The sequence below is a fragment of the Cladophialophora yegresii genome (assembly GCF_000585515.1).
Source record: "Cladophialophora yegresii CBS 114405 chromosome Unknown aczIN-supercont1.2, whole genome shotgun sequence".
Taxonomy (NCBI): domain Eukaryota; kingdom Fungi; phylum Ascomycota; class Eurotiomycetes; order Chaetothyriales; family Herpotrichiellaceae; genus Cladophialophora; species Cladophialophora yegresii.
This window is the reverse complement of record NW_006913046.1, coordinates 4669958-4694760: the sequence shown is the minus strand read 5'-3', so window position 1 is coordinate 4694760 and position 24803 is coordinate 4669958. Positions and strand designations below refer to the sequence as shown.

The 24803-nt window shown below is 53.5% G+C and overlaps 9 protein-coding genes across 9 annotated transcripts; 5 read left to right on the top strand and 4 right to left on the bottom strand.

Moving 5' to 3' along the window:
• Nucleotides 1–114: 114 nt before the first annotated feature.
• A1O7_03613 (uncharacterized protein) lies at nucleotides 115–4604 on the bottom strand (the record flags this gene model as incomplete). Its single annotated transcript, XM_007757632.1, has 4 exons — nucleotides 115–336; nucleotides 390–4181; nucleotides 4257–4433; nucleotides 4512–4604. The coding sequence occupies 4 exons, from the start codon at nucleotides 4602–4604 to the stop codon at nucleotides 115–117; spliced, it is 4284 nt and encodes a 1427-aa protein (XP_007755822.1).
• Nucleotides 4605–5387: 783 nt separating this feature from the next.
• Nucleotides 5388–6780, bottom strand: A1O7_03612 (uncharacterized protein; the record flags this gene model as incomplete). The annotated part of the gene is made up of 4 exons (XM_007757631.1): nucleotides 5388–5925; nucleotides 5976–6372; nucleotides 6430–6597; nucleotides 6654–6780. 4 exons carry the CDS (start codon nucleotides 6778–6780, stop codon nucleotides 5388–5390), a joined length of 1230 nt encoding a protein of 409 aa, XP_007755821.1.
• A 1140-nt stretch (nucleotides 6781–7920) lies between these two features.
• Nucleotides 7921–8884, bottom strand: A1O7_03611 (60S ribosomal protein L2; the record flags this gene model as incomplete). The annotated part of the gene is made up of 4 exons (XM_007757630.1): nucleotides 7921–8144; nucleotides 8200–8491; nucleotides 8541–8736; nucleotides 8832–8884. The coding sequence occupies 4 exons, from the start codon at nucleotides 8882–8884 to the stop codon at nucleotides 7921–7923; spliced, it is 765 nt and encodes a 254-aa protein (XP_007755820.1).
• A 1639-nt stretch (nucleotides 8885–10523) lies between these two features.
• On the top strand, nucleotides 10524–12458 carry A1O7_03610 (uncharacterized protein; the record flags this gene model as incomplete). Its single annotated transcript, XM_007757629.1, has 4 exons — nucleotides 10524–10894; nucleotides 10947–11076; nucleotides 11126–11497; nucleotides 11553–12458. The coding sequence occupies 4 exons, from the start codon at nucleotides 10524–10526 to the stop codon at nucleotides 12456–12458; spliced, it is 1779 nt and encodes a 592-aa protein (XP_007755819.1).
• A 1418-nt stretch (nucleotides 12459–13876) lies between these two features.
• On the bottom strand, nucleotides 13877–16660 carry A1O7_03609 (STE/STE11 protein kinase; the record flags this gene model as incomplete). The annotated part of the gene is made up of 1 exon (XM_007757628.1): nucleotides 13877–16660. One exon carries the CDS (start codon nucleotides 16658–16660, stop codon nucleotides 13877–13879), a length of 2784 nt encoding a protein of 927 aa, XP_007755818.1.
• Nucleotides 16661–17553: 893 nt separating this feature from the next.
• A1O7_03608 (uncharacterized protein) lies at nucleotides 17554–18285 on the top strand (the record flags this gene model as incomplete). The annotated part of the gene is made up of 1 exon (XM_007757627.1): nucleotides 17554–18285. One exon carries the CDS (start codon nucleotides 17554–17556, stop codon nucleotides 18283–18285), a length of 732 nt encoding a protein of 243 aa, XP_007755817.1.
• Nucleotides 18286–18781: 496 nt separating this feature from the next.
• Nucleotides 18782–19714, top strand: A1O7_03607 (uncharacterized protein; the record flags this gene model as incomplete). The annotated part of the gene is made up of 1 exon (XM_007757626.1): nucleotides 18782–19714. One exon carries the CDS (start codon nucleotides 18782–18784, stop codon nucleotides 19712–19714), a length of 933 nt encoding a protein of 310 aa, XP_007755816.1.
• A 1117-nt stretch (nucleotides 19715–20831) lies between these two features.
• A1O7_03606 (enoyl-CoA hydratase) lies at nucleotides 20832–21674 on the top strand (the record flags this gene model as incomplete). The annotated part of the gene is made up of 1 exon (XM_007757625.1): nucleotides 20832–21674. One exon carries the CDS (start codon nucleotides 20832–20834, stop codon nucleotides 21672–21674), a length of 843 nt encoding a protein of 280 aa, XP_007755815.1.
• A 1763-nt stretch (nucleotides 21675–23437) lies between these two features.
• On the top strand, nucleotides 23438–24307 carry A1O7_03605 (uncharacterized protein; the record flags this gene model as incomplete). Its single annotated transcript, XM_007757624.1, has 1 exon — nucleotides 23438–24307. One exon carries the CDS (start codon nucleotides 23438–23440, stop codon nucleotides 24305–24307), a length of 870 nt encoding a protein of 289 aa, XP_007755814.1.
• Between the last annotated feature and the right edge of the window lie 496 nt (nucleotides 24308–24803).

Sequence of the window (24803 nt, the reverse complement as noted above, 5' to 3'; positions counted from 1 at the left end):
CCTTTCCAGCTGAGGGCAACCTGCATGTCCCACAATGTAGAACCACCCAACTCCAATCTAAACACTTATCTCCATTCCCCGGCCATATTTCGTTATGGTACAATAGTACAGCCATTATTCCGCACCACTGCCCGCCCCGCTTGTGGTGCCATTGGTAGCAACCCCATTACTGCCACCCAGCGTCAGTCTCAGCTTCGTCCCACCCATGGGAGCCACCGAGCCTCGAGGCGTCCCGGCACTGGAAGCCGCTGCAGTAGAGTCGCCATCTTGAGCCACCCGCTCCCCCAAAATAGGATTCTCTGCGATCAGCTTGGCAATCATTTGGTTGCAGTGGTTCTGTATCTGCGGTTAGCGACCTCAAGACATCTTAGCACAAATGCGCGGCTTACCTCGATAACAACCGCATCATTGTAGATCATGCTGCCATCCTCGTTGTACGTCTTAGCATTCTTGGCCAAGAGCGCAACATCGCTTTGCAAGTCTTTCAGGCTGGTGTACTGATGACTGCTGATGCGCTTCTCAATCACGTCCATGGCGATTGGTTCTGTGATGAACTGGTAATAGTCGGCGTACAGTTTCTTCGACGGAAGCTCCAGGAACGGCCCGATGATAAGCCTGGTGGGCGGTTCGTCGTCACTGTCGTCGTCAGAGGGCTCCTCCGGCTCCGAGTCGGGCACCTCTAGGGCTTTGATTGACTCGATGATCGCCCGAAGAGCCTTCTGCAGTGCAGATCGCTCGGCACTGCTGAGTACATCGACGGCAGGCTTGTTGGGCTGCCGTCCGCGCTTTCGCTTCGTCGGCGGCGTCTCTTCCTCGATATCTTCGCCTTTGCGCTTCTGGCCAGCTGCTTTGCTGGGACGGCCTTTCTTCTTAGGTTGCGGCTCCTCCGAGCTTTCACGTTCTGGTTCCGGCGACGACGCAACCCCGGCTGCCACGCGTTCGCGCTTGGCTTTGTTCGTGCGTCTCTTGTCGATCCGTGCCTGTTTGCGCTTCGCTGCCTCCCCGATAGAGTCATCCGAATCATCGACCGCCGCTAACCACTGTTCTTCGGTGAGTCCGTCGTCATATTTGACCTGAGTCTTAACCCGTGCACCACGACCGGCATACTCCTCCACCTCCTCTTGCACCGGGTTGTCCTCGGCCACATAGATGTCGGGAAGTTCACTCTCCTCCATTAAACGGGCTAATGGACGACCTGGCCCGTAGGGGTCGTTCTCGTCCCGATCCTTGTCCATCTTCTTGAAGAGGGTCAATTCGTCCTCGGACCGAGCCATGAGCTCGTTCAAGTCGTCATCGTCCATCTCCTCTGAGTCTCCAACTTGATCAGCGGCTTCTGCTGCCTCAAGCAGGGTCTTTAGGAAGGCCTCTCGCTCTTCGTTCGTAGACTTGTTGTCAAATTTACCTGCTTGGATGACTTTGCCGTCCATGTCGAGCTTGAACTGAGCACGTTCCAGGATTTTCTCCTCGACAGAGTTTGAGCTGATCAGACGCAGAATGCGGACTTCGTTCTTCTGCCCGATTCGGTGAGCACGATCCTGAGCCTGCAAGTCCTGATGTGGATTCCAATCTGAGTCGTAGATGATGACTGTATCTGCAGTCTGCAAGTTCAAGCCGAGACCACCTGCACGAGTCGACAGCAAGAAGCAAAAGTACGGCGAGTTGGGTTCATTGTAAAGACGTAGCAATTCAGCCCGATCTTCAGCCTTGGTAGCACCATCAAGCCGGAGATATTGGATACCACGGAACCGCAAGAAATCCTCCATGATGTTCATGATCTGGGTCATCTGGAAGAACATCAACACACGATGGCCGGTGGCCTGGAACTTAGGCAAGATTCTGTCGAGCAGCTCGAATTTGCCCGCCGTTCTCCAGATAGAGTCGTTTGTCCCCTTGCTTGGGTTCATCTGGTCCTCCACGGGTTCGAACACGTAAGGGTGATTGCATAGCTTTCTCAGCTGCATTAACATGTTGCTGAGACCGCGCATGCTGGTCTTACCGCCCTTGCCATCAGCCACCGTCAGACGATTGTGTGTCATCAACTGCATGTAAAGTTTGGTCTGGAGAGCGGAGAAGCGGCATTTGATGACACGCTCCTGCTTGTCGGGAAGATCCTTCTCCACATCTTTCTTGAGACGACGGAGCAAGAACGGCCGCAGCACCTTGTGCAGACGACGGATAACGAGAAGTTGCTCTTCTTCGGTCAACTCCATCTTGTCTTGTCCACCAGTATTGGCAAAGGGAGTGTTGAACCATTCGTCGAAAGACTTGACTGACTTGAAGATTGTGGGAAGGACGAAGTTGAGAAGAGCCCACAGCTCCGGAAGATTGTTCTGGAGCGGGGTGCCCGTCAAGATCAGGCGGTATCTCGTGGTGTAGTACTGGGTGATGGTGCTGCTTAGCTTGGACTGGGCGTTCTTCATTCTGTGACCTTCGTCGACGATCATGTGAACCCATTTAATCTTGCTTAGAATCGGCCGGTCCTTGATGATGTATTCGTAAGTAGTGAGTAAGACCTGGAAGTTGCCCGATCGAATTTGCATCTGCTGTTGTTTTCGACTGTTCGGCGGTCCTTTGTAGACGATACGTTTGACTGATGGAGCCCACTTCTCAAATTCCAGATTCCAATTCGTGAGCGTACTGAGGGGTACAACGACCAGAAACGGACCACTTTGACGCTTCTTCTCGATCAGATAGGTGATCAAACTGATCGTCTGGATAGTCTTGCCCAGACCCATCTCATCGGCCAAAATACCATTCAGATTGTTGTTGAAGAGGGAGATCATCCACTGCAACCCTTTGAGTTGGTACTCTTTCAAAGTACCACCAACCAATATGGAGGGCTGAATGGAGACCTCTTCCTTGATCTTATGAGCCACGGCATAGTAGTCGACCTTTCCATGGCCTTCATCGTCGTCGGTCACGTCCTCATCTTCGTCGTCCTCGTCGGCGTACTTGTCTTCGCCCCATTTTTCTGCAGCACTTCGCTGTTGTTGTCGGACAGAGGCGGCGAGCTGCTTCAGGAAGCCGTCTGTCTGCTTGAGGAGATGGGAGATACGGGAATCCTTGGCTTGGCCGAGCAGCTTCAGATAGGTTTCTTCATCGTTAGCTTTCAACGCTTGCAGACGCTGCTTGGCAGTTCGCTCAATGCGCTTCTGTTCCTCACGCTCCATATGTTGGTGGTGAGTGACCATCATACGACCAAGCTTCTGGATCCGTGAGCGTTGACTGATTGCATTGTTCTTGATATCTTGAGCATGAGCCACGATGGACTGTAGATGGGTCGATTGCCGAGCCTTCTCCTTGTTCTCTCTGGCATCGCGCTGTTGCTTCTCGAGTTTTTCCGTGATACGAGCTTCGCGCAAGGATTGTTTCTTCATGCGGCGGTGCATGGAGCGATTGGCCGTCATCGCCAAGTTGTCGTAATGGAAGAGTTCTTGCTGAATTTCTCGTCGGAAGTCGCGTTGCTTCTGAAGCAGACATAGCTTCTTATATTCAATCAAAGCCTTGATCTTGAGACTGTCGTCGGCGGTAGGCTCAGCAGATTTACTGGTGTCCCAGGCCGCAATATTGACAGGGAGGGCAGCTAACTCGGCTTTACGAGCTTGGATGCGGTTGTACAGCAGACGTTCTTGCTCTTCCCGAACTTGGTCCGAGTCAATGCCCATGGGCAGGATTGCGGGTATCTTCTGCCGCCTAATGCGCTGCGAGTGATCCGAAAAGCTGATGGGCTTTGTTAGAAGATCGTAAGGTGACTGGTAGGTATCGAAGAAGGCTTTGGACCGGACTACCTCCTTCGATACAGCGCCTTTGGGCTCAAGGGTTCCATCTGCAACCTTCTCCCCTACAGCCGTCGAGTCCGTGGGAGGTGCGGCCTGTTGCTTGAGAGAGGGAAAGAGCTGCGCCTGTACCTTAGGATGCAAAGGCTGGTTCTTCGACAGCGTCTTGAATGCGAAGATTTGCGTTCTCAGAAGGTTCAGTTGCTCTGGAGTGAAGCTACCGGTCGTTTGCGCTGCCGCACGCTGTGCCTGGGCTTGGGCTTGTGCTTGCGCGCCAGCAACTTGCGCACTGTTGGCGACAGATGTCTGACTGGGGGTGGAAGACCCATTGGCGGCAGGTGCTCCAAGATCTTGCTGGCCATTCGTCGCCCCGTTCGCTGTGGCATGACTGGAATTGCCATTCACCTGCGGAGGGGGTCGTTGTTGGGCGGGTTGTGGCTGCATGAGTTGTTGAGCTTGTTGTTGAGTCGGCTGTTGGACTTGTTGTTGGGCCTGGTGCTGAGCCTGTTGCTGCTGCTGGGCTTGCAGTTGCGCCTGTTTCTGTGCCTGCAATTTGCGAAAGTTTTGCTGTTGTTGAACGGCAGTGAGGAACCGGTAGGCTTTGATATACTCGGGGTCACTTTCGGGGACATTCTGGGCTTTCATGCGCTGGAATTTCTGTGACGAATGTTAGTAGACAGACCGAAATAGCAATGGCATCTGATGATATGAAAGTATTGGTTGAGCGTTGCGTACCTGATACACGTCCTGCACTTGTGCTTGTGAAAGGTTGGGTGGGAGCGCCGGGACGTTGGATGGCATCCCAGGCGCGGGTTGGACTGAAGCCATAGTGCCTTTTCAGTCGGCGACTTCAGGCAACCGCAGGTTCTGGCTATGCGTGAAACATCTATCGGAGCATCTAGTCTGTGGGTGACGGCTCCAACTGGGCAGGGATGATGCAGCCTCGTGGACGTGAATACACTTGGCGCAGTCGGCGGAGGAGAGGGACTTTGCAGTGAGTCGATCTCGGGTGAGGTGAGGTTGAGTGGTCGAGGCAAGGGTGCCTAATTAATGAGGGGACGAAGAGGTGACTGCCGTGTGGAGGCGCACTCTTCAAGCGGTGCTGCTGGTTATCGGTGACGGTTTGCGATGGAACGAGATGGTTGCGACGCGTTGATTGATGATTTTCCCGGGCGAGGGGCCTTCACGTCTGCGAGAAGAGCGCAACAAGAAGGCGGACCCAAACGAGAAGAGGCTGACTGCGCGGTCAGCCTGTCGCAATCTCTGCCAAGCCGTGTCATGTCACGTGAGATTAATATCACGTGAGCTTTCACTCAGCTTGTTCCGAAGGACGATCAGCGCGGGTACAAGCTCAAAAGGAAATTTGCTTAAGGTGCGAACTGGGCTTCCAACGACGAGAACAGTTCACGTTCTCCAATACAGACATCCTCCAATTGATGCAGTCCCCAAAGCGCTCGCAGCCATGTGCCACCAAGCGACTTTCCAAGACTTGTAGCTCGGTCCGGCTCTATGTCTACTGAAAAGGCCTGGCTCAGCTCAACGCCAACGCCAATCTGTGTGGTATCCATCCAAGCAGCATTCCATAACGACAACGACATCCAGCCATGCTCCTCAGGTGAGAACCGACCTCTTTGCTGGGACAGGTGGTGGCGGTGGCTTCTTTGCTCGGGACGGAGGAGGTGGTGGAGGGCCACTCTTCTTGCTCGTTAGAGGAGTGGCTTCGCTACCATGAGACGTGGCAGGTGATATAGCTTGATCCCCGTAACCACGGTCAGAGCTGTTGGAGTAAGAGCCCGAATCGTCTCCGAAAACGTCTTGCTCATCCACGTTGCGCAGATTTGATCTTGCTGTGCGAATCATCAACGAATCACTCGGGATGCGCGAAATCCCTGGTCTAGTCGCGGGCGATAGATCCCTGCTCGGCTGAGGAGAGTCATTGAATGTAGCGGCCCTGGCATAGTTTGCGCGTAGCTGGGGCGCGGGTGAATAGTCGGATGATTGATACACATATTGATTGCTCCGAGAAGTCGTGATCTTGGGGCGTACATCGACTGGGGCTTCATCAACTGGCTCGGCCCCGTGGGTATATGAACGGACTGTGTTCGACCTCGAGCGTGGGTTAGGCCGGCCGCCACGGGTCGGTAAAGACCTAAACTTGGTCAGCAGAGTCGTGCGCAGGACGTCGGAGATTGCACTCACCTGGCAGGCCACTCGCTCCTCAACTGTAGCAAGGCCTCCCTGCATTTATCGTGGTATGCCAACTCGGCATCGAGAAATGATCCAAGGTCGGCGACACTTTCAGGGTCGGCGTCGCGAATCTCTTGCATTCTGCGGTGGACGTCGTCCTCTGATTCTTCGTATTTGGCTTTCTGTGTGCGCAACTCCTCCTCGACGCGGAAATCTTCCTTCTTGGCTTTCTGCATCTTCGCGAGGGACGTATCATACGCCAGTCGGCGCGTCTCAAGTCGCTTACGGGCGGCCTGGTACTCTTTCATCTGAACAATAGACCGCTCAAGGCACTCTAACCAGCTAGTCGTGGCGGAAACGATATAAGTCTCCTGAGCCCGGGCGAGTCTTTCTTGTGTCCGGCCAAACACTGTTTGCTGTCAGCTAGATGTGTCGAAATTTCGAAAACTTCCCCACAGGCACTCACTGTTCAGACATTGGCCGTACTCAGAATCGGGCTCGAAATCTTCGCCGTGGGAGATCATGGTGCCGCCCATCAAGGCGATTGGAAGCGTCTTCTCCTTGCCCTCCACTTCGGAGCGTTTGGAAATTGCTTTGATGTAGGCATTCATCGATCGCTGCATCTTCTCGAGACCTACAGTAGACTTAGCATTGAAACAACAACGGGGCCCCTAGACAGCAGCTACGCACCTTCCTGGCGCAGGCCCATCTCGACCTCGAGTGCTTTGAAATTGTCCGATACATTGGTCTTGACCTCTCCTCCCATGCGCTCTCCCGCCCATTGTTTGAAACGATCGAGTTTCTTGTTGACATTCATTATGGCGATCGCAGGATGCTGGTGCTAGTATTTGGTTGGCAGACGATGGAGGATTAAACGAGTGATTGATAGTGCTGATGTGACGATTGATAAGGAAAGGTGTTATGTATGCTCACTGCGCCCTTGGTGAGCGACGGAGTAGTCGGATCGGACTGCGATCGGTTCTGATGTTTTGACTGGAATGCGAGCTGGACTACGGGCCACAAAGAAGCGAAATAGAGAAAGTCCGACGAGCAGTATGAGCAGAGGCGGAATACAGAGAAAGCAATAAACGATTGTCTTCGCTGACAGCGCCGAAACGAGGGACGAGATCCAACAAAAATCAGGCCGAACAGCGAGTGCATCAAGTGTCCCGTGGGATGGAGCAGGCGATTGTGCATTGCGGTTGCCAGTGACGCGCACCAATGCATCCTCTTTAAGCTTTTTGGGACCCTTGTTGCCGTCGTGTCCCTCGTCAAGTTCCACCGAGCAACCACCACCAGTGGCTTCCGGCTACTGCCCCTGATCTCAAACCCTGTTGCGGGGCGTGGGCTGGGCCTGGTCGACGCTTCACGCTCTGGGCATCCCTCTGAAACAAGACGCCACCTTCTGAAAACATGAATATCCGCGAGCATTCTACAGGCTGCAGTTGGTGTTTCTATTCTCCAACATGCCGTTCCAGGCGTGCTACGCTGCAGAAGACCAGTAATCATTCATGCATGACGAAGTCATGTAAGCATGAGATGCATGCTCCGACGGTGCCAGCATGGCAGACAACGCTTCATATAAGTTCCTAGTTCCGAAGTGGTACGAACACAACTTTGACGCTAATTAACGGTTGCGACTTTGTGGCTTGAGAATCAGAGAGTAGGGAGGTCCAGTCTCCAAATACTGATTTAACTGTCACCATCAAAGGGATGATCATGAACCACTACACAAGGCGATGGACATCTTCTGATCTTTGCATCTGATCTGTGTTGTGATGCGGCTCCCGTTTGCCGTTGCTTCGCCCCAACTTGGACTTTGCAGAAGCCAAGTACACGTATCGGCAGTCTTCGTCACCATGAACCGGAACTGATTCTCCCGCTGTGGAGGAACCTCATTTGTAGAGTCCTAATACAAGCCTCGGATTTTCGCGATTCCCCAACGCATATTCCATAACTACTCCTTGGTCTTCTGGGTACCACGTAGCAGACCAGTTCTCCGAGCAGCAATGAGACCAGCTTTTTGACCTTGAGCGGCGTATCGCGAAATGGTAGAAGCCTTGCCGATGTGCTGATGGTTACCACCACCGTGAGGATGGTCAACAGGATTCATGGCAACACCACGAGTCTTGGGCCACGAGTTGCGCTTCACGGCGAACTTGTGCTTGGCGCGAGACGCCTCTGTGATACACGTTAGCCGACCGTGATTGCAGCCCATCAATCTGTGTTCACGTACTGAGCATTGGCTTGTCGGTTCGTCCACCACCAGCAACGATACCAATCATGCCTCGAGCTGAGCTGAGCACAACCTTCTTAGCACCAGAGGGGAGCTTGACTCGAGTCTTGCCCTCGTCGGGGTTGTGCCCAATGACGGTGACGTAGTTGCCAGATGTTCGTCCCAAAGCGCCTCGATCCCCAGTCTTTTCCTCGACGTTTGAAACGACGGTACCTTCAGGCACTTGACCCAGCGGCAGAACATTACCGACACTCAAAGCCGCATTCTTTCCAGCGTAGATGAATTGGCCCGTCTACAAGTTTGTTAGCGCCCAAGTCCAGGTTCAGGACATCCAAACATACGTATAGCCCTTCGGTAGCAATGAAGATCTCGGTTCTTGACTTAGGCGAATATGGGTCTCGAAATTTCACCTTCGCAAGAGGCGCACCTCGACCAGGGTCATGGATGATCTCTTGAACTATGCCTCGAATGTAGCCATGTCGTTCTGCGAAGTCGAGGGTTCGGAATTTGGCAGCACCGACTCGGAGGCGAGTATGGCTCGCTAGGAAACCAGTCAGTAGACGACGAGGACAATTGGGGATCCAGGCAGCATGGAGAAAAATAACTACAGGCGACCGGTGAGAATGGCAGACGTACTGAAAATAGAGCCACGGCCCTTTCTCTGATTTCTGATGACCCTACCCATGGCGGCGTAGAGCTGTCGAAAAGTTCGCGACGATGAGGTCGAAATCAGATTCAGCAGGTTCAGAGTCGTTGTGGCCGCAGTCGCAAATGCTGTTTGTGCGCACCCAGCCGAACTCTTGGCGGCGATAGGGGGGCGCACTGGCGTTCCTCGCGCAGTTGAAGGTTTTGTGTAATTGGACAGCTTTGGTCCAGTTTAGCTTTCTTAGCTCTTGCCGGAGATTCCGATTTTCCGAGAGCACCTCAGTCCTCAACCCAACCTCAACATCTGTGTCTTTTTTCGCTTTGTCGTTACACCCATAACAGTTCTATCACCAAGCAAGAACTTGACTTTTGCGGATGCTCTTCTGGCCCTTTGCTGCTGTCACACCTATTCATGATACTTTCACGTTGGTGTCCTGCAACGGGGTTTGCGGTGGTCTAAACCTACCCAATAATTGATCAGCACAGTCCTGGTTCTCCCACAAACCAACATTGCTGGAATGGAAATTACGCTTAGTAGGTCTGTGCTACTACTGGTAGGTTCTTTCTGCTTAGGAGACGGCTGTGAAGTCTGCGGTCCTCCTCACGTGCTGCGGACTGCCTACAATCAAGTCGCTGGTCTTGCCGGCTGTGGAACTGCTTCTCAGCACAATTCTGGCGAGAGAAAAATGCAATTTCTCCATTCAGGTTGGGCTGCAAGTCTTCCGGCCTGCCAGAGTTTTGTATGCGAATGCGGTCTTGGGGGGCTGCAGCATGCCTCGGATACGCTGGTCCCGCCTACTCTCGAATCCCTGGGCCATCTCTCCTCCACGACAGGCATTAAAACTTTACGTTTGCGCTCATTCAATTCAGCAGGTCCAACTAGCGACAGGAGGAGCCTGTTTACTTTACAAATTCGAACGGGTCACGCGAACTCCAGTATCCATGATTGTTTTGAGCTGCTGGAATCACTACAAATTGACAAGCAGATAGGACTTCACAAAACGGTGACCAGGCGCTGAGCCCTGAGGTCAAGTGCCCAGGCTGCGAAGCTTGCTGAGCTGGCACAGGGCAATGGACGCCGGATAACCCCGCGTTTTCTCGGGGAATACTAGTGCCTTCCAGGATTCGAAGCCTGGGCGAGTTATGCCGCAGCAAGAGGCATGGGGACGTGCACGGCTGATGACCGTTAATGGCTGGAAGCAGGCTGATGCTTCAACCCTTCAGGATCTTCGACAGGAAAAGGTCTCGTTGCGGATGACAGGCCCGTGATCATCGGGTGTGCAGGTCAAACTGGAAAGGGGCTTCAGAAATCGTCACGCTTGGCACGATACCCTCCCAACATCCAGTCGAGCACTTCATTCTTCGTCAACCAAGGACCATGGGATCTGTTCTGGTTCCGTGGTTGTGAAGGAATATCAGCTGTCGTACTCGGGACCCTGATTCCATATTGATGTCGCTGTGAAGGAGAATGCAGATGATTGTCATTGCCCGGGTACATATCAACGCGAGCCATTGGCCGTGTAGCGCGTAACTTGCCTTGAACGCGCCAAGTTCAATTCAATTCAGACCGCTCCCTGAATACTTTGTCATCGCCATTACTTTTCTACTTCTGTGCTCTTGCCCAACACACACCGTCGCGCCTGGCTATCTTTCGTGCATCCCACCCACCACCCACAAACATGGCCGACTCTGACTCTTCGTCCTTGTCATCTGCGCCAACTTCGGACGACGAGGAGATGATTCAAAAAATGACGTCGAAACCCAAAGGATTAAATCGATACTTTAAGCCGGCACCCAAGCCCGAAGCCTCACCTGAACCTCCCAAGCGCGCCCCGTCGCCCCCTCACGAGTATACCTTGGCCGACAATGATGCGATCGCGTTCATTGTCATGTTCAGAAGCCGTTTCAGCGAGGCGTTCCCAAAGTCTCTGCCTAACTATGGCCCGCAAGATATTGAGAGAGGCGTCTCGGGAGAGGTGCCCGATGAGCAAGTCGAGAGGCTTCTCTGTGCGCTCTTGGGGCTGGTGTTGAACAGGAAGAAGGACGTGGAGTGAGGGCTCCCGACAATGTACACAGTACTCCGGCTTGCTAACACCGAGTAGACGCGGGCACTATGGCCGAGCACTCGAAGATGCGATCTCTGCACATCACAACCAGTGGCCCACCGAGTGGAAGGGTCACAACCCTCTCCATGGCGGAAAGAATTTTAACAACATGAGCGCGGAAGAACGTGTACTCGTCGCACTTCCCCCTGTATGACGCGTGGCTAATACGATCATAGTTGAGTCTTCTCAAAGCACTGACTCTATGGGCCCTCAATTCCTCCGAAGCGGTGCAAGCGCTCATCAAAGAGTCGTACAAGCAGACGCGGCGAGACGACGATCGTAACCAGCCGCGCAGCGTTCAGCCCTGGTTCTCCGACCAGTACCGTCGCAAATATTGGCTGATAGAAGGACAAGACGATTCACACTTCCGCATATACAGAGAAAACGATGGGAAAACAGCGAAGACAAACACCTGGTTCAGCGTGGCGGAGTCCATTCCCGACGTGATTGCCCTGGCAGACAAGTTCGCAGAGGAGCATACAACCAACTCAAAGGTCATCAGTGACAAGCTGAGGGCTGCGATTCCGAGATTTGAGGCTGGCGAAGAAGTAGGCATCCCAGGCTTTCAGTAGCTATATGTTGGATATACTGACCATTCTACAGAAACGCAGACGCCGTGACTACCGCCTTGCCCGCAAAGCCGCCTTCGCTCGACCGGATCCGGGATTCTCACTATATGAAGGGAGAACAAGAGGCAAGAGAATGCGATATACATACTCAGACGAAGAGGACGGGTCAGACGGCACAGGCAGGCGATCTGCACGAAACTCGGGCATTTCTACTCCCTTGGAGAGCGGCCCTACTGTCACAGCGAGTGGCCGGCAAGTCAGGTCAAGAGTTGGCGGAGTATATGGCGAGAGCATACTGGTCGACCAGCGGAGAGAGTTGGAACGAGTAGCGGGTGAAGGGCACTTTACCGAGACAAGTGAAGACATGCCAACCACGATGCCGAATGGTCGTGGTGTGAGAACGTCAAGATCAGGACGACAGGTCAAGCCTCCACGAGCCAGATACGGTGAGACTCGGGAATCAGGCGAGAGTGACGAGGCTCAGTCGTCAGGCAAAGAGTGGAGTGGGAACGAAGATGAGCCAGACGAGTCCGAGCCAGACTTTGATGGTGAAGACCGAGACCAAGACATGGATGAAGAACTTTCGGGAGACGATGAAGCAGAGGAGGACGAAAATACTCAGGAAAGTCTGGTCGTGCAACTGAGATATGGAAGAGGCGGACAGAACCCGACTCCTCCCACCGCACCAACGACCCAACCGCAGGCCCCTCATCAGCAAACGCCTACCAGCAACGGAGTCGCCGTGGTTGTCAATGGTACCAAAGCAGCAGACCCTCACGAAAAAACAACCGAGTCGACTATGGGTGACACCATCGAAGTGGCGGCGCCACGAATCAAGCTGGTACATGGTGTCAACAGCAATAAGGCGCCGCATTATCCCCTACCGCAATCATCTTGTCCGGTGGTCGAAATGCCAGTGCAGCCAATGAATGTCTCCTGACGAGTGGGAGTTATGTGTGTGATGGTGAAGGCAAACCAGTGACGAAAAGAATCTGCAAATTGTCAGTGAGCCATTGATATACCAACCACTCACCCAAGTTGGATGTCAGGAGACAGACAAGCACAGCATACCGGTCACGCAAGACTCTGTACTCAAGCAATGAACGCCGTATTATAGATGTGAATAGAGTACCACGAGACCAGCCAACCACCATAGAGGGAATGATGTGGGCATGACATATATTAGAACTGCAGCATCGCAATGTGTATGACTGGGCAGCCTTAGGCGCCTAAGTTCAGAGTACCGCCAATATGATACCATCATGACTCTGATATGAAGCCCACCCACCCGAGCCGTGCCAACCGGGTAGGAGAGTATAGTCGGTATGTTCTAGAAGCGCAACCTGTATACATGGCCTTGGTTCTGATGCATCCAATGCTCCGTTGAGTGGGAGATGAATGTATGGATGCCGAGCCAACCAGGCAGGAGGCTAATTAGGTGTATATTCTAGAAGCCGCAGCCCCGTATACATGGCCTTGATTCATAGGCATCTCGTGTTCTGCTGTGTGTGTGAGAGATGACCTGATCATGCCATTCCAGCATCTCGTACTGTACCTAGGTAGGTGGGCACTGTACCGTACTCCGCACGCCATCAACGCGGCACACGTATGTACTGGAGTTTGCCAGAGTCAGGCACCTGCATCCGAAGCACAGTGACCCCAAGCAGGGTCTCGGATAGGTATCTACCAGAGGCCGTGCATGCCATGCCGTACATGTGAGGGTCCAAGTTCTGTGAGAACCAATATACCGTATGCTCATATGCTCGGGACAGGCGGATAGATGAATGGATACGTAGTAGACACTGTACACGGACGACTGAACCTGGAGTCCGCACAGCTACTCACCTTGCGAATCGCACTTCCAGACGTACAGAGCGGATGTATGTGGATGAGCTGGTCCAATCGTGTATGTTTAATCATATTCGCCAGCTGTTACAGTAGGTACGCTTGTGGGGTTCAATCAACAGAGTACGGAGTTCTTTTTTTCAGAAGATGGGATACGGTCTCCTGGGAAGCTGCGTCTTCCTTCACAAGATAAAGTCTCGAGTCCAGTATCCGTTGGTGTACTACATACGGTAGGTGGCTACTCGTATACCTACATATCAGCTACTGGCAAGGTACTTGGTCGGGTGTACATGGCGCTTCCTGTACTGTGGACATAGATGAGTACATGGTCACGCTGTACCCCTGGCTTGAAGTCCGGTAATCAGAACATGAAAAACTAACGGAAATTGTGCTCATCGTCCGCCTTGCATATCATACAGGCTGCCTTATGGTCTTCAGATATGCTCCTCGCTGTTCGGTTTCACGTGTGGGCAGCGAACCGCAGGCCCCGGGTATCTCGTACGTGAGAGCCTCTCATGCCATGGGTAACAAGAACTTCTCCTTCAGCAATTCATCCGCACCCGGTCTTTTCTCATGGTCCGCCTCGAATGTCTTGTTCATGAACCGCTTAGCATCCTCGCTGGCGACCTCGGGAATTGTGGGTTTCTCGTTATTACTGCCAACGGCGAACAACGTCTGCAAAGTCGTCATTGACGGGAAAGGCCGAGAACCAGTGAACATTTCAACCACCAGACAGCCCACGGACCAGATATCGGATTTCAACGACTGTCCGGATTGGCGGACGACTTCAGGAGCCATCCAGAAAACACTGCCCTGCAACGACGTTCGTGTGCCAGGAGCGGAATTCATGCCATTGAAGTTGGTCTTTTTAGAGACGCCAAAATCGGAGATCTTGACCGCACCACGGTTGTCGACGAGTATGTTGGCACCCTTGATGTCGCGGTGTATGATATTGCGAGCGTGGAGGTAAGAGAGTCCTTCGAGGATTTGGCGGGTGAAGTTCCGGACCAGGGCTTCTTGAAAGGTATTGTACTGCTTCAGCATGCCAGCAATCGAGCCACCAGGGACATACTCAAGGAAGATGTTGAGGTGCTCTTCATCCGACGATGTGCCCAGGTATTGCACGATGTGAGGATGTCGTAAGCCTTGCAAGAGAGTGATTTCTTGCTTCAGAGCCGCAATCATGGCGGTCTTCTTCTTGTCGCTTTCAGTGCCCTTGGCCACATTGGGCAACTCCACCTGCTTAACGGCCATTAGTTCACCTGTAATTGCATGGAGTGCTAGGTAAACGCTGCCGAATGACCCTTCACCAATAAGGTCACCCTTCATCCAATTGCTCTTGTCAAAGCTGTTGCCCTGCAGGAACGAATTGAGAGCTTGATCTTCTTCCTCGCCATCTTCAGCAACAATGACCGAGAGACGTTCGTTGAAGCTGTCGTTGTTCAATGTGCCCGCAGGACTCTCATCGAAGTAGCTGGTTCGTGACGCGTCATTGTTGGCAGCTGTGTCGGAACCACTGTCAAAGGACACGTAAGACTTCCTGTTCGGCTCGACAGGAGACTCTTCTTGCAATGGCTGCAGGGTTGACGAGGCTATTGAATCCCTGTATGACTGGCTAGGCAGATTGAACCTGTTCGAGACGACAGATAGGGGTCTTGCCGTGGGTACCCGGGGATTCAGACCACTTTGGGCGAGCCAGGAATCAGCAATGCTGGGGATGCTAGGTACAGGGGGGGCATCTTTCAGGCTCGACGCCATGCTCAGATTGCTCATAACACTCAGGCGACTTTGTGCGCGACTCATGCGCTGTGACCGTCGCATCGACAGCCTCATTGTCTTTTCAATATCCTCGCGCTGATGACCGGGAAAGTAGGACGTCAGCTCCTGTACGATCATCTCACTTGGAGGTCGAGCACCGTAGAAGGTCCGCATTCGGGGCTCTTGGTTGTTCGGGACTCGGAGATTTTGCTGTGCTTCTTGACGGTCATGTTCATCTGCTGTGGCGATGATGTTCCGGTTTCTGTCTGTCGTTGTGACTGGCGAGATAGGGACTTGGATGTTGTGCCAGGACTCGCCTGTGAGTTTCTGAAGCTTGATCTGATTGCGCATATTGTTAGTGCTGATTGCCGTGCTGTGCAAAACTTGGGATTCGTCAGCAGCTATCTTTGAAGCCTTCTGTAATTCATCCATGTCAGGAGGCCCATCGTTGATTTTCCTTAGGATCAGCCTGTTCCTCTCTGAGCGCGTTGACTCATTGCAGATCCTCATCAGCTCACTGTCGCTTACCCGCCGACAATTCGCAAGATCAGGCTCCAAGCCATTGAGGACATAAAAGCAATAATTGCGGAAGTGGGTTTCAGGTAGATGTAGCTTCTTGAGGACAGTCGATGTCACGTCGTCGGCCGTCCGGCAGAATTTGATGTTCACAACTTTTGTTTGTCCGCCATTATGGATGATCTTGATGACTGGAGAGCCCGTTGGTAGCCCGCCCGGTGTCAGGCCGTCGATGCTGGAGTTCTGCCGGAGGTGAGCCGCACGCGTTGTGTGCGCGGCAAGTTGTGGTGTCTCGGGCCGTCTACCAGACGTGGAACTGGCTGAACCTGGCTGGCTGAAATATCCTCCACCAGAAGTATTCCTCGCGCCGTCCATTGGGCTCTGAGCATAGCGCAGGGGCCTTGCCCCTGCACTGTGAACATCAGCCAAGGGGGAGTTGGGTCTCGATCCCACCTTAAAACCGGTACCAGCCGAATTGAAATTTTGTAGAGCCGAAGAGTCGAATTGGCGGGAGAATCGTTTGCCGCTACCATTGTGTGACTTGGAGCCATGGGTTCGTGGTGAGTCTGACGAAGAAGGAGTGCCAGCAAAGCCATCGAGGATCGCCAGCGAGTCTCGGTTCCTCCTTGATCGTAACAATGACGATTTGTTTCGTAGCTGTTTGATAGCAACATTTATTCGAACACGGTCACCAATCTTCTTGATGCCCATCTCCGATAAAATCTTCTGGTCACATTCCAGGAGACTCTCGCCTGTGAAGTTGTTGGCCTTGAATAAGGCTTCATATTGACCGCAGCGGATCGAGTGTAACCATTCTCCTACTTTCTTCTCGTCCCAAGCCCGGATCGAGTCCAGCCCGTCGTAGACATCAGAGAAATCGGAATCGGTTGGAGAGGTGAAGAGGCCGTCTTGTAAAGCCATCGAGGTCAACTGCGTCCTGACCGAGGACTCGGAGAAGTTGCGGACGGGTATCTGCTGCGTAGTTCCGATGTTGGCAGCGTATGGAGACTTCGAAGCCAACATTGTGGCGTGGGCTTCTAGGCAGACAGCGAAGGCGTCTCCTTCTCTCTGCAAGAGTTGCTCATTCCACGAAATTTGGGGGATGTGGTGAACCAGACAAAGAACACTTCCCGGGAGTGGTCAGTCCCAGACAGGAGTGCTGGACAAGGGATCAAGGGTCGGTGGAATTGATTAGACAAGCCGTGCGGCTCCGTCGAACAAAGAACCAAAGGCTCTGAGGGTGTCTATGTCGTGGGCCGTTGAGTGGATTGAGTACCGACTGCTGTAGTAGGGAGGAAGCCGAGGAGAAGTCACTCTGAGCGCTCACAGCCTAGTCAGTTGGCGGATGCAAGATGATGACGAGTCGAGCGGTTCTCTAGCTAGTCTGTTGGCATCGTGGCTGCAGCACCTGAAACGCGAGATCAACGACAAAAAGGTGGCCGATCGCTGAGGAAGAGGACAAGAACCGCGCTTGTGGCAGAAACATGAAGCAGCCATGGAGAGACCAGGAACGTCCAGAGTCTGTTGGTGCATGGCGAAGGGGCACGCCTAACACCCAATCAGCGCGCGCAAACGGCCGCCAGAAGACCCCCCAAAGCCAGATTTAGGCATAACCGCTGCACGTTGTTTGCCCTATTAGGCCTGGCGTTTTCACCCGGTGACCCAACCAGCGTGTCTGGCTGCCCAGTCGAGCGTTTGCTTTTCCATGGGATATGCCAGCCTGGCCGAGCGCACCTCACTCACACGAACAGCTGTACACAGTTCGGAGGACGTATCTCAACCCAATCGACGCGGGTAGCATTATCCGATACTGTGGTTGCAGCATGGGCCAGCGTGCCGGATAACCTCCTGACTGGCCCGGAGTGAGTCGCTCATTCAAATCCAGAAATCTCTGCCTCACCTGGACTTACACCGCCATGGTCAAGCGATCACGCGAGTCATCGATTCTCTCGATTGAAAGCGACGAGCAAAGTCCAGTCACACCAAGCTCTGAATCTCACCCTCCTGCGAAGGTTGCAGCCGCTATGGTCGATGCTCCGGCGGCGAAGGCTGTTATGCTGTGTTCCTTACCGCCTCACCGGGATACCCTTGATTTCGCTTCTATTGAGGACTTCGAGATCCACTATGTCAAAGACCATTCGAACCGGTGTACTTCATGCAGCAAAAACTTCCCTACAGCGCATTTTCTAGCCTTGCACATTGACGAAAACCACAATCCAATCCGAGAGGCATTGCAGGCCAAAGGTGAGAAGACGTATGGCTGCTTCGTCGAGGGCTGTGACAAGAAATGTTCCACCCCACAGAAAAGGCGCCTCCATCTAATTGACAAGCACTTGTTTCCCAAGATGTACAACTTCCGCATTGTCGATACCGGCGTTGACCAGTCGACCTCCATGCTGCGCGAGGATCGCCGCAGGAGAGTCTCGACGACCGCTGATCGGACGGCCTCAAGTGGTACCCGGAGACGGCAATCTCAAGCAGGGAAGCAGCAGATATCAGCCGCTGTCCTGCCTGATGACAAACGCCTGAATTTCCATCCCGAGCAGAATGTCTCGGATGCAGCCATCAGAGATCTGGAAACATCCATGTCCGCGTTGCGATTCGTGCCCCCACAAATCAGGCAGCAAAACACGCGAAATCCAACGTGATGAGGCCCTCTCGAGCACCATAGAGTTTAAACCCAGGAGGATGAGCTCGACAGCGCTACCGTACTCAAGCAGCGTGGAGGCAAGTTAGCGCAACATGAGCGAGCCTCGAACATGAGGATTCCTGTCGGTTGACCTTAGCTATCTATTACCTCGACTCGATTGAGGCCCCTCACGAGGCTGGCTTCTCTCAGCTGTCCGCGCGGCCGCCAGTTGATCGTATGAAAAGACATGTACCTGTGACTAGGTTCCTGGGACCCGAAGTTGACCGTTTCGATTTGCGCCAGCAACGGCTGGCAATCATCTAACTACCCCACACTGTTCAGTCAAAATCGGCCCCAGACCGATTCCCTTGGTAAATATGCTTCAAATGCATGCGGGGGATGTCTCCTCACATCAGCGGCGAATTGTTGCATTGAAAAACCGAAGAATATCCCCGGCATGAGTTGAAGCCTCACAGAAGTGGAGAGTTGACGGTCGTACTCCTTACTTTGCTATGATGTCTACGGTGTCTGTACATGCTCTTAGCACTGGACACATCACGATTCCAGAGAGGTTCTTCGTTGTCCCTGCCGACCCAGTCGCGAAGCGCACTGTACCTTCACTGTCCTTCTTGGTACAGCACAGAGATGAGAAATCTGGAAAGCTGACCCGAGTGGTCTTTGATCTGGGGATGAGACGCGACCTGGCCCTCTACCCGGCCGAGTTGACTTCTCATCTGGCCAACCGGGGACCTGTATCTACCCAGCCTGACGCGGTTGCTTCATTGGCAGCAGGAGGGCTGACGGTGGACGACATCGACTATGTTATATTCAGTCATGTCCATTATGACCATGTGGGATATCCCAAGGATTTCACCAACGACAAAACGAGGTTCATTGTCGGTAACGGGGCGCTCGATCTTCTGAGCGGCAAAGCAAAATATGACCTAGGAAAACATATGATCTTCGAGCCAGACCTGCTGCCACCGGAGCGGACGCTTGAGCTGCCTCCTCCTGGTAGCGCGGATTCGCACTTTACGTGGCAACCACTGTCAACGTTTCCTGACGCGATAGACTTCTTCAAAGATGGCAGCTTGTACATTGTAAATGCGCCCGGCCACCTCCCAGGCCACATCAATTTACTATGCAAGATCTCGTCTCAGCCGACCAGGTTTGTCTGCCTCGCGGGGGATGCATGCCATGATGGTCGTCTCTTGACTGGCGAGTGCGATATAGCAACGTGGACGGACGAGACTGGGAGGTATTGTTGTATGCACGTGGACATTCCTCAATCGAAAGCCACCCTGGCGCGGTTGTACGCTGCTTCGAAAGATGGTATCAAGATCGAAGCAGAAGACCAGCCAGCGAGTATGGAAGTGATTTTTGCTCACAACTACGAATGGGAGGAAACGGCGAAGAAGGAAGGGAAGTTTTGGCCCGGAAGGCTGTGATTACGAGCGCGTCAGGTTTTAAAGTCCTGAATGGGCCATGTAAGCTATACCTTCAAGCTCATCTAGCCTTCGGGAGTCTAGAGCTGACGACGGCAAGGAAACACCAATACAAGCGTGGCGGAGTTGTCATTCGACCGAGTGAAGCAGCTCTCGTGGGCGTTGCAGTTGCGTGTGGCTCCCGCTTCTCGTTATATCCAGATCTTCAGCATGGACCAGTGCACACATTGCCGAGAGTTCCTGTGAAGATGAAAGAGTCATCCTCATTGCGGGTCTCTATGCCCAGGGCCAGCATCAGCCGCTTGGATTTCAGATGCGGTTTGACGAACCTTATGATAGGGGTTCATAACGTTCTTGAAATCCCTGAGATTGAAGCGGGAGCAGGAAGGTTATCATAGTACCATCCGCCCTCGACAGTGAAGCTCAGACTCGAGACCAGAGATAGAACAAGAACAAGATGCCGAGCCCAAAGCGAGAGAGGACTTGAGTGAATACAACACCAGGGCTTGACGTCCTGTGCTGTCGAAAGATATGAACTGGAAGGTATCTAGCCAGATTTGAATTGGGACTCTACCACCATTCCTACATTGCCTTGTCACAAGCTGGCCCTGTGCCACCCGATAGATTGGATCTCAATATCGATGTCTACTCCTTGATCGAGGGCGTCTAGACCTCCCTGGACCTCCCTGGTGCGGCTGTATGAGTGCCGGACCGGCATATCGATGTTCCGGTCAACCTCGGCTACCGCCTTCTCCAAGGTTCAGTTCAGGTCCCGCCGCGTCGTCCCCGCAGCTTTCCTACTCGTGTCCATGCTCGTTCATGATTAGTCTACGAGGCACTGGCAGCCCATTGTAGGAAGAGGTAGGCTGGCTGATAGTCGAGTCCCAATGCCGATGCCGAGGGCCAGTTGAAACTTTTTATATATCCCGAGATATACTTACTCCAGTGCAAACAGCAGCTCGAGCACTCGCAGCAGAACTTGCCCCTACCTACCTACCGCAGTACATACAGCATTATACAACCGCCTGCAGCAAAGCCTCTGCACAGCATCACCCTTCCGACCTCTACCTATACCGCCGTTAGACCTTGCGTCCGCACTCACTCTGTTGCCCACTCCGCCATGGCGAATGTCGCCTCTCCCGAAGAGGCGGTCCTCTACCGCGAGCAGGGCCGCATCGCCATCATCACGCTGAACCTGCCCAAGAAGCTCAACGCCATGACGCAGCAGTACTACTACCGCATATCGTGCCTGCTGCGCGACATCGCCGAGAACCCGGCCATCAGCGTGACGGTGATTACGGGCAGCGGACGGTTCTTCTCCGCGGGCGCCAACGTCACGAGCACCCGCCCGGGCGTCGGGCCGGACATGGACAAAGACGCCGCCCGCAACGACATCCTGAAGGGCTTCGTGGCGAACAATCTGGACATTACGCGTTCGTTCTACGCGCACCCCAAGGTGCTGATCGGGGCGCTGAACGGGCCGACGGTCGGCCTGTCCGCCGCGCTGCTGGGATTCTGCGACTTCATCTACGCGGCGCCGCACACGTTCTTGCTCACGCCGTTCTCGTCGCTGGGTCTCGTCGCCGAGGGAGGGGCCAGCTACGGCCTGGTCCAGCGGATGGGCATTTCCAAGGCCAACGAAGCGCTCATCATGTCGCGCAAGATTCCGTGCGACGAGCTCGTCGCGTGCGGGTTCGTGAACAAGGTGTTCAGCGGGAAGGACCAGAACGACTCGGACGGGTTCCTGAAACAGGTCCTCGCCGAGGTGGAGGACAAGTTGGGCGACCATTTGAACCAGGAGTCCATCGTCAAGATCAAGCAGTTGGTCCGGGCGCCCTACTTGGAGAGTATGGAGGCGCAGGGCGTCCGCGAGGTCATGGAGGGGATGAAGCGCTTTGTGGTCGGCGCGCCGCAGGAGGAGTTCAAGAAGATCGCCAGTGGGCAGAAGAGGCATAAGTTGTAGAGGAGGCACTCCGGGGCTGAGGTACTACGTTGTTGCCGGTGGTTGAGGTGGAAGCCCAGTGCATTATCCGTGATATAGGAGAAATGGAAAACGCCATAATGCAATCGTGCATGCCCATGACAGGGCATGGGCGTTCCAGAACCACCGCCCAAGAGAAATCATAGGATGTGACCGCCCGTACCACCTATCCTTGGCTTGCGGTCGGGCTATGTCTGATGCCACGACTCTGGGTTCAAGATCGGTAGACAAGCATGTAAACAGCCATACAGTATCGGGGTGAAGACTACCCTGGCGATTTGCTGGCCCAGTTTCACAAGTGCGCGCTGTCAGAGCCATCGCTCCACAGCATATTGTGGTGGTTGGTAATGTAAGTGAATCAACCAGTATCTCGAGCCTCCACAGCTCATTCACATTCCGACCTCGACCACTGGTAAACAGCCATGTGAGCAGTATCCTCTCACAGCCCGGGAGGGCGGACACAGCCGACCAGGGTGTGGAAGTGAATTCTTCCTTAGTCTCATTAGGCTGGAATCTCCCAAGGTGTCTTCTGGAACCAGCTTACTCGCGAACTAGACACATAGGAGGGGCGCCCTGGCTGTGGCCTCGCCTGGATGATTGGGCGGGAGCCTGCGAGACTGGAAAAGCAGCGACTCAAAAACAGCGATCACTTCCACTTTGCTGGTCCATCAAAGTTCCTCTTTCAGTCATGAACGGGCACAGAATGGGAAATCCCTTCGTTCAGGGGGTCCTTCAAGCAGCCTGGGGCTATTTCAGGCAGCGCATGCCGGCATCAAATGCAGAGACGAGGGATCCCTGCCAAAGATGGAATGACAGGGTGAGTTGGCGCGAGGTTGAGCCTGCTGTTCTTCAAGGACAATGAGACAAGTTTGGAAATCTCTGTGAAAACAGCGTGAGACCGGAGCGCCAAGCGGCCATCTCTCTCTTCGTGGAAGGGAACGCGGCCGCACTCGGCATTCGTCGTGGGCTGCTTTATGCTCCATGGTTCAACGCTAGTACAGAGTGAACGCCCTTCTCTATAAGCACAAGATGTGGTTAGGGCAGCGGCGCCGCCTGCCACAAAGAGACATACGAACCCTTGCTCATCGACTTCGTTTTCTCTCGGCCACCGTTCGACTTACAGGGGACGAGCTCGTCTGGAAGCGGCGGGCACAATAGTCTATACCAAGAGCATGTCCACCAGTGTTCTTGGTCCTGATTGACTCGGGGGGGGGTTGCGGGCCAGTCCCCTCTGCGAGCTTTCTGCCTCTTTTCAGCTCTAGTACAGTACCTCTTCCAAGCCACAACTGGGTATTCATCTTCATGTACCTCGAGCAATACTCGTTGCACATTCAAGTAGCCGATGCAGGAAGGAACGAGGCTTTCCTTTGTCAGCACCCTTGACATCGTTCTCATGCAAGCCGTGTCATCACACATGTCTTAGTAGTCTTGAAGATGCGCTGTATAACAGGCATCCACTTACATGTTTGCTCACCGAAAGCACGGCACCCAGCCAATTTGTCAGATATTGGCTCAGGCCGTTCATTGACCATGGCCTTGATGGAAAGATCATCGGGTCCGTACCGTAATAGTTCCAGCTGCGGGTGACACTGAACCAGGGAGACGCCTTGTGTATAAGAGATGTCATACCCTCGCCTCCGGAGTCTCCTCAACTGAACCGCAACAACCCCGAAGTGGAAACCACAATAAAACCCAGACGCAACATCTGCCGTTGAGAAATACTCTTGAGAGCCTCCAGCCACGACATGTATGCCACACTGCCTAATGGAATCCGAGTCTTCTATCGCGAAGCCGGCTCTCCAGGCAACCCTACCATCCTCCTGCTTCACGGATACCCTTCCTCCTCATACCAGTATCAAAAACTCATCCCCATCCTGTCCGCAAAATATCATGTTGTGGCCCCTGACCTACCTGGATTTGGCTTCACTGAGATCCCTTCGACCTTGGATTTCAAGTACACCTTCGCCAACTTCGCGATCACCATTGGTTCCTTCCTCGACGTCCTGAAGATCGAGAAGTTTGCTGTTTATGTCTTTGATTATGGTGCCCCGACAGGCTTTCGACTCGCTCTGGAGCGACCACAAGCCATCACAGCCATCATCTCGCAGAATGGCAACGTCTACGACGAAGGGTTGGCTCCTTTCTGGAACCCTTTGAAACAGCTATGGGCATCCGCCGCCGGGTCTGACGAGGACAGACAACTTCGTGAGACGATATCCAGGGCGATTCTCACTTTTGAAGCCACAAAGTGGCAATATCTCAATGGCGAGCCCGAGGCAGAGAGGATTGATGATCCAGCGTCGTATTACCTCGACTACGCTCTTCTTTCCCGTCCAGGCAACAAGGAGATCCAACTTGACATATTCAGGGACTATGGTACCAATGTCGCCTTGTACCCGGAGTTTCAGCAATACCTGTGCAATAGTGGTGTTCCCGTGTTGGCCGTTTGGGGAAGGCATGACGAGATTTTCCAGGCGCCAGGAGCGGAAGCATTCAGGAGGGACGTGAAAGACCTCAAGCTTGTGTTGTTGGATGGTGGACATTTCTTGGTGCAAAGTCATACCGCTGAAGTTGGGAAGTTGATACTCGAGTTCTTTGCCGACAGGGGCATTTGACCGGTGAGCCTTTTCCCATGGGAAGTCGACCAGCATTTGAAGAATTGACATCTGCACCTATTGTCAGTAGTAATTGATACAACTCTTATAATCAGCCGAGCACTCTTTCTCCCGTGTCTTCTGACTTCCACCTGCTTTGTGTCCCCAAATCCTACGAGCACGTGTGGCTGATTCTGCGACCACGACTGCTCCGCCCGGCATAACAATGAAAGCCGCACTGGAGTGCTTGAACTAACTCCCGCTGCCGTAGCCGTCGCCATCGCCAGTTTTCTCTCCATCGGGATATCAAGGTGAAGATGACTGAACCGCTGCACAGCATTTCCGTAACCGACTGTACGATACCAACTTTATTCAGGCGTCCACCAATTGCTGGCCGTCAACCTGGGGAGGTAATCGGTATGCCGGAGAGCCCCTGCATGGTGCGAACCTCGGCACCATTCTGCTGTGGCACGACTTATCACAAGGTTGGGAGCGCGCCTCCAGTATTGCGTCTTCG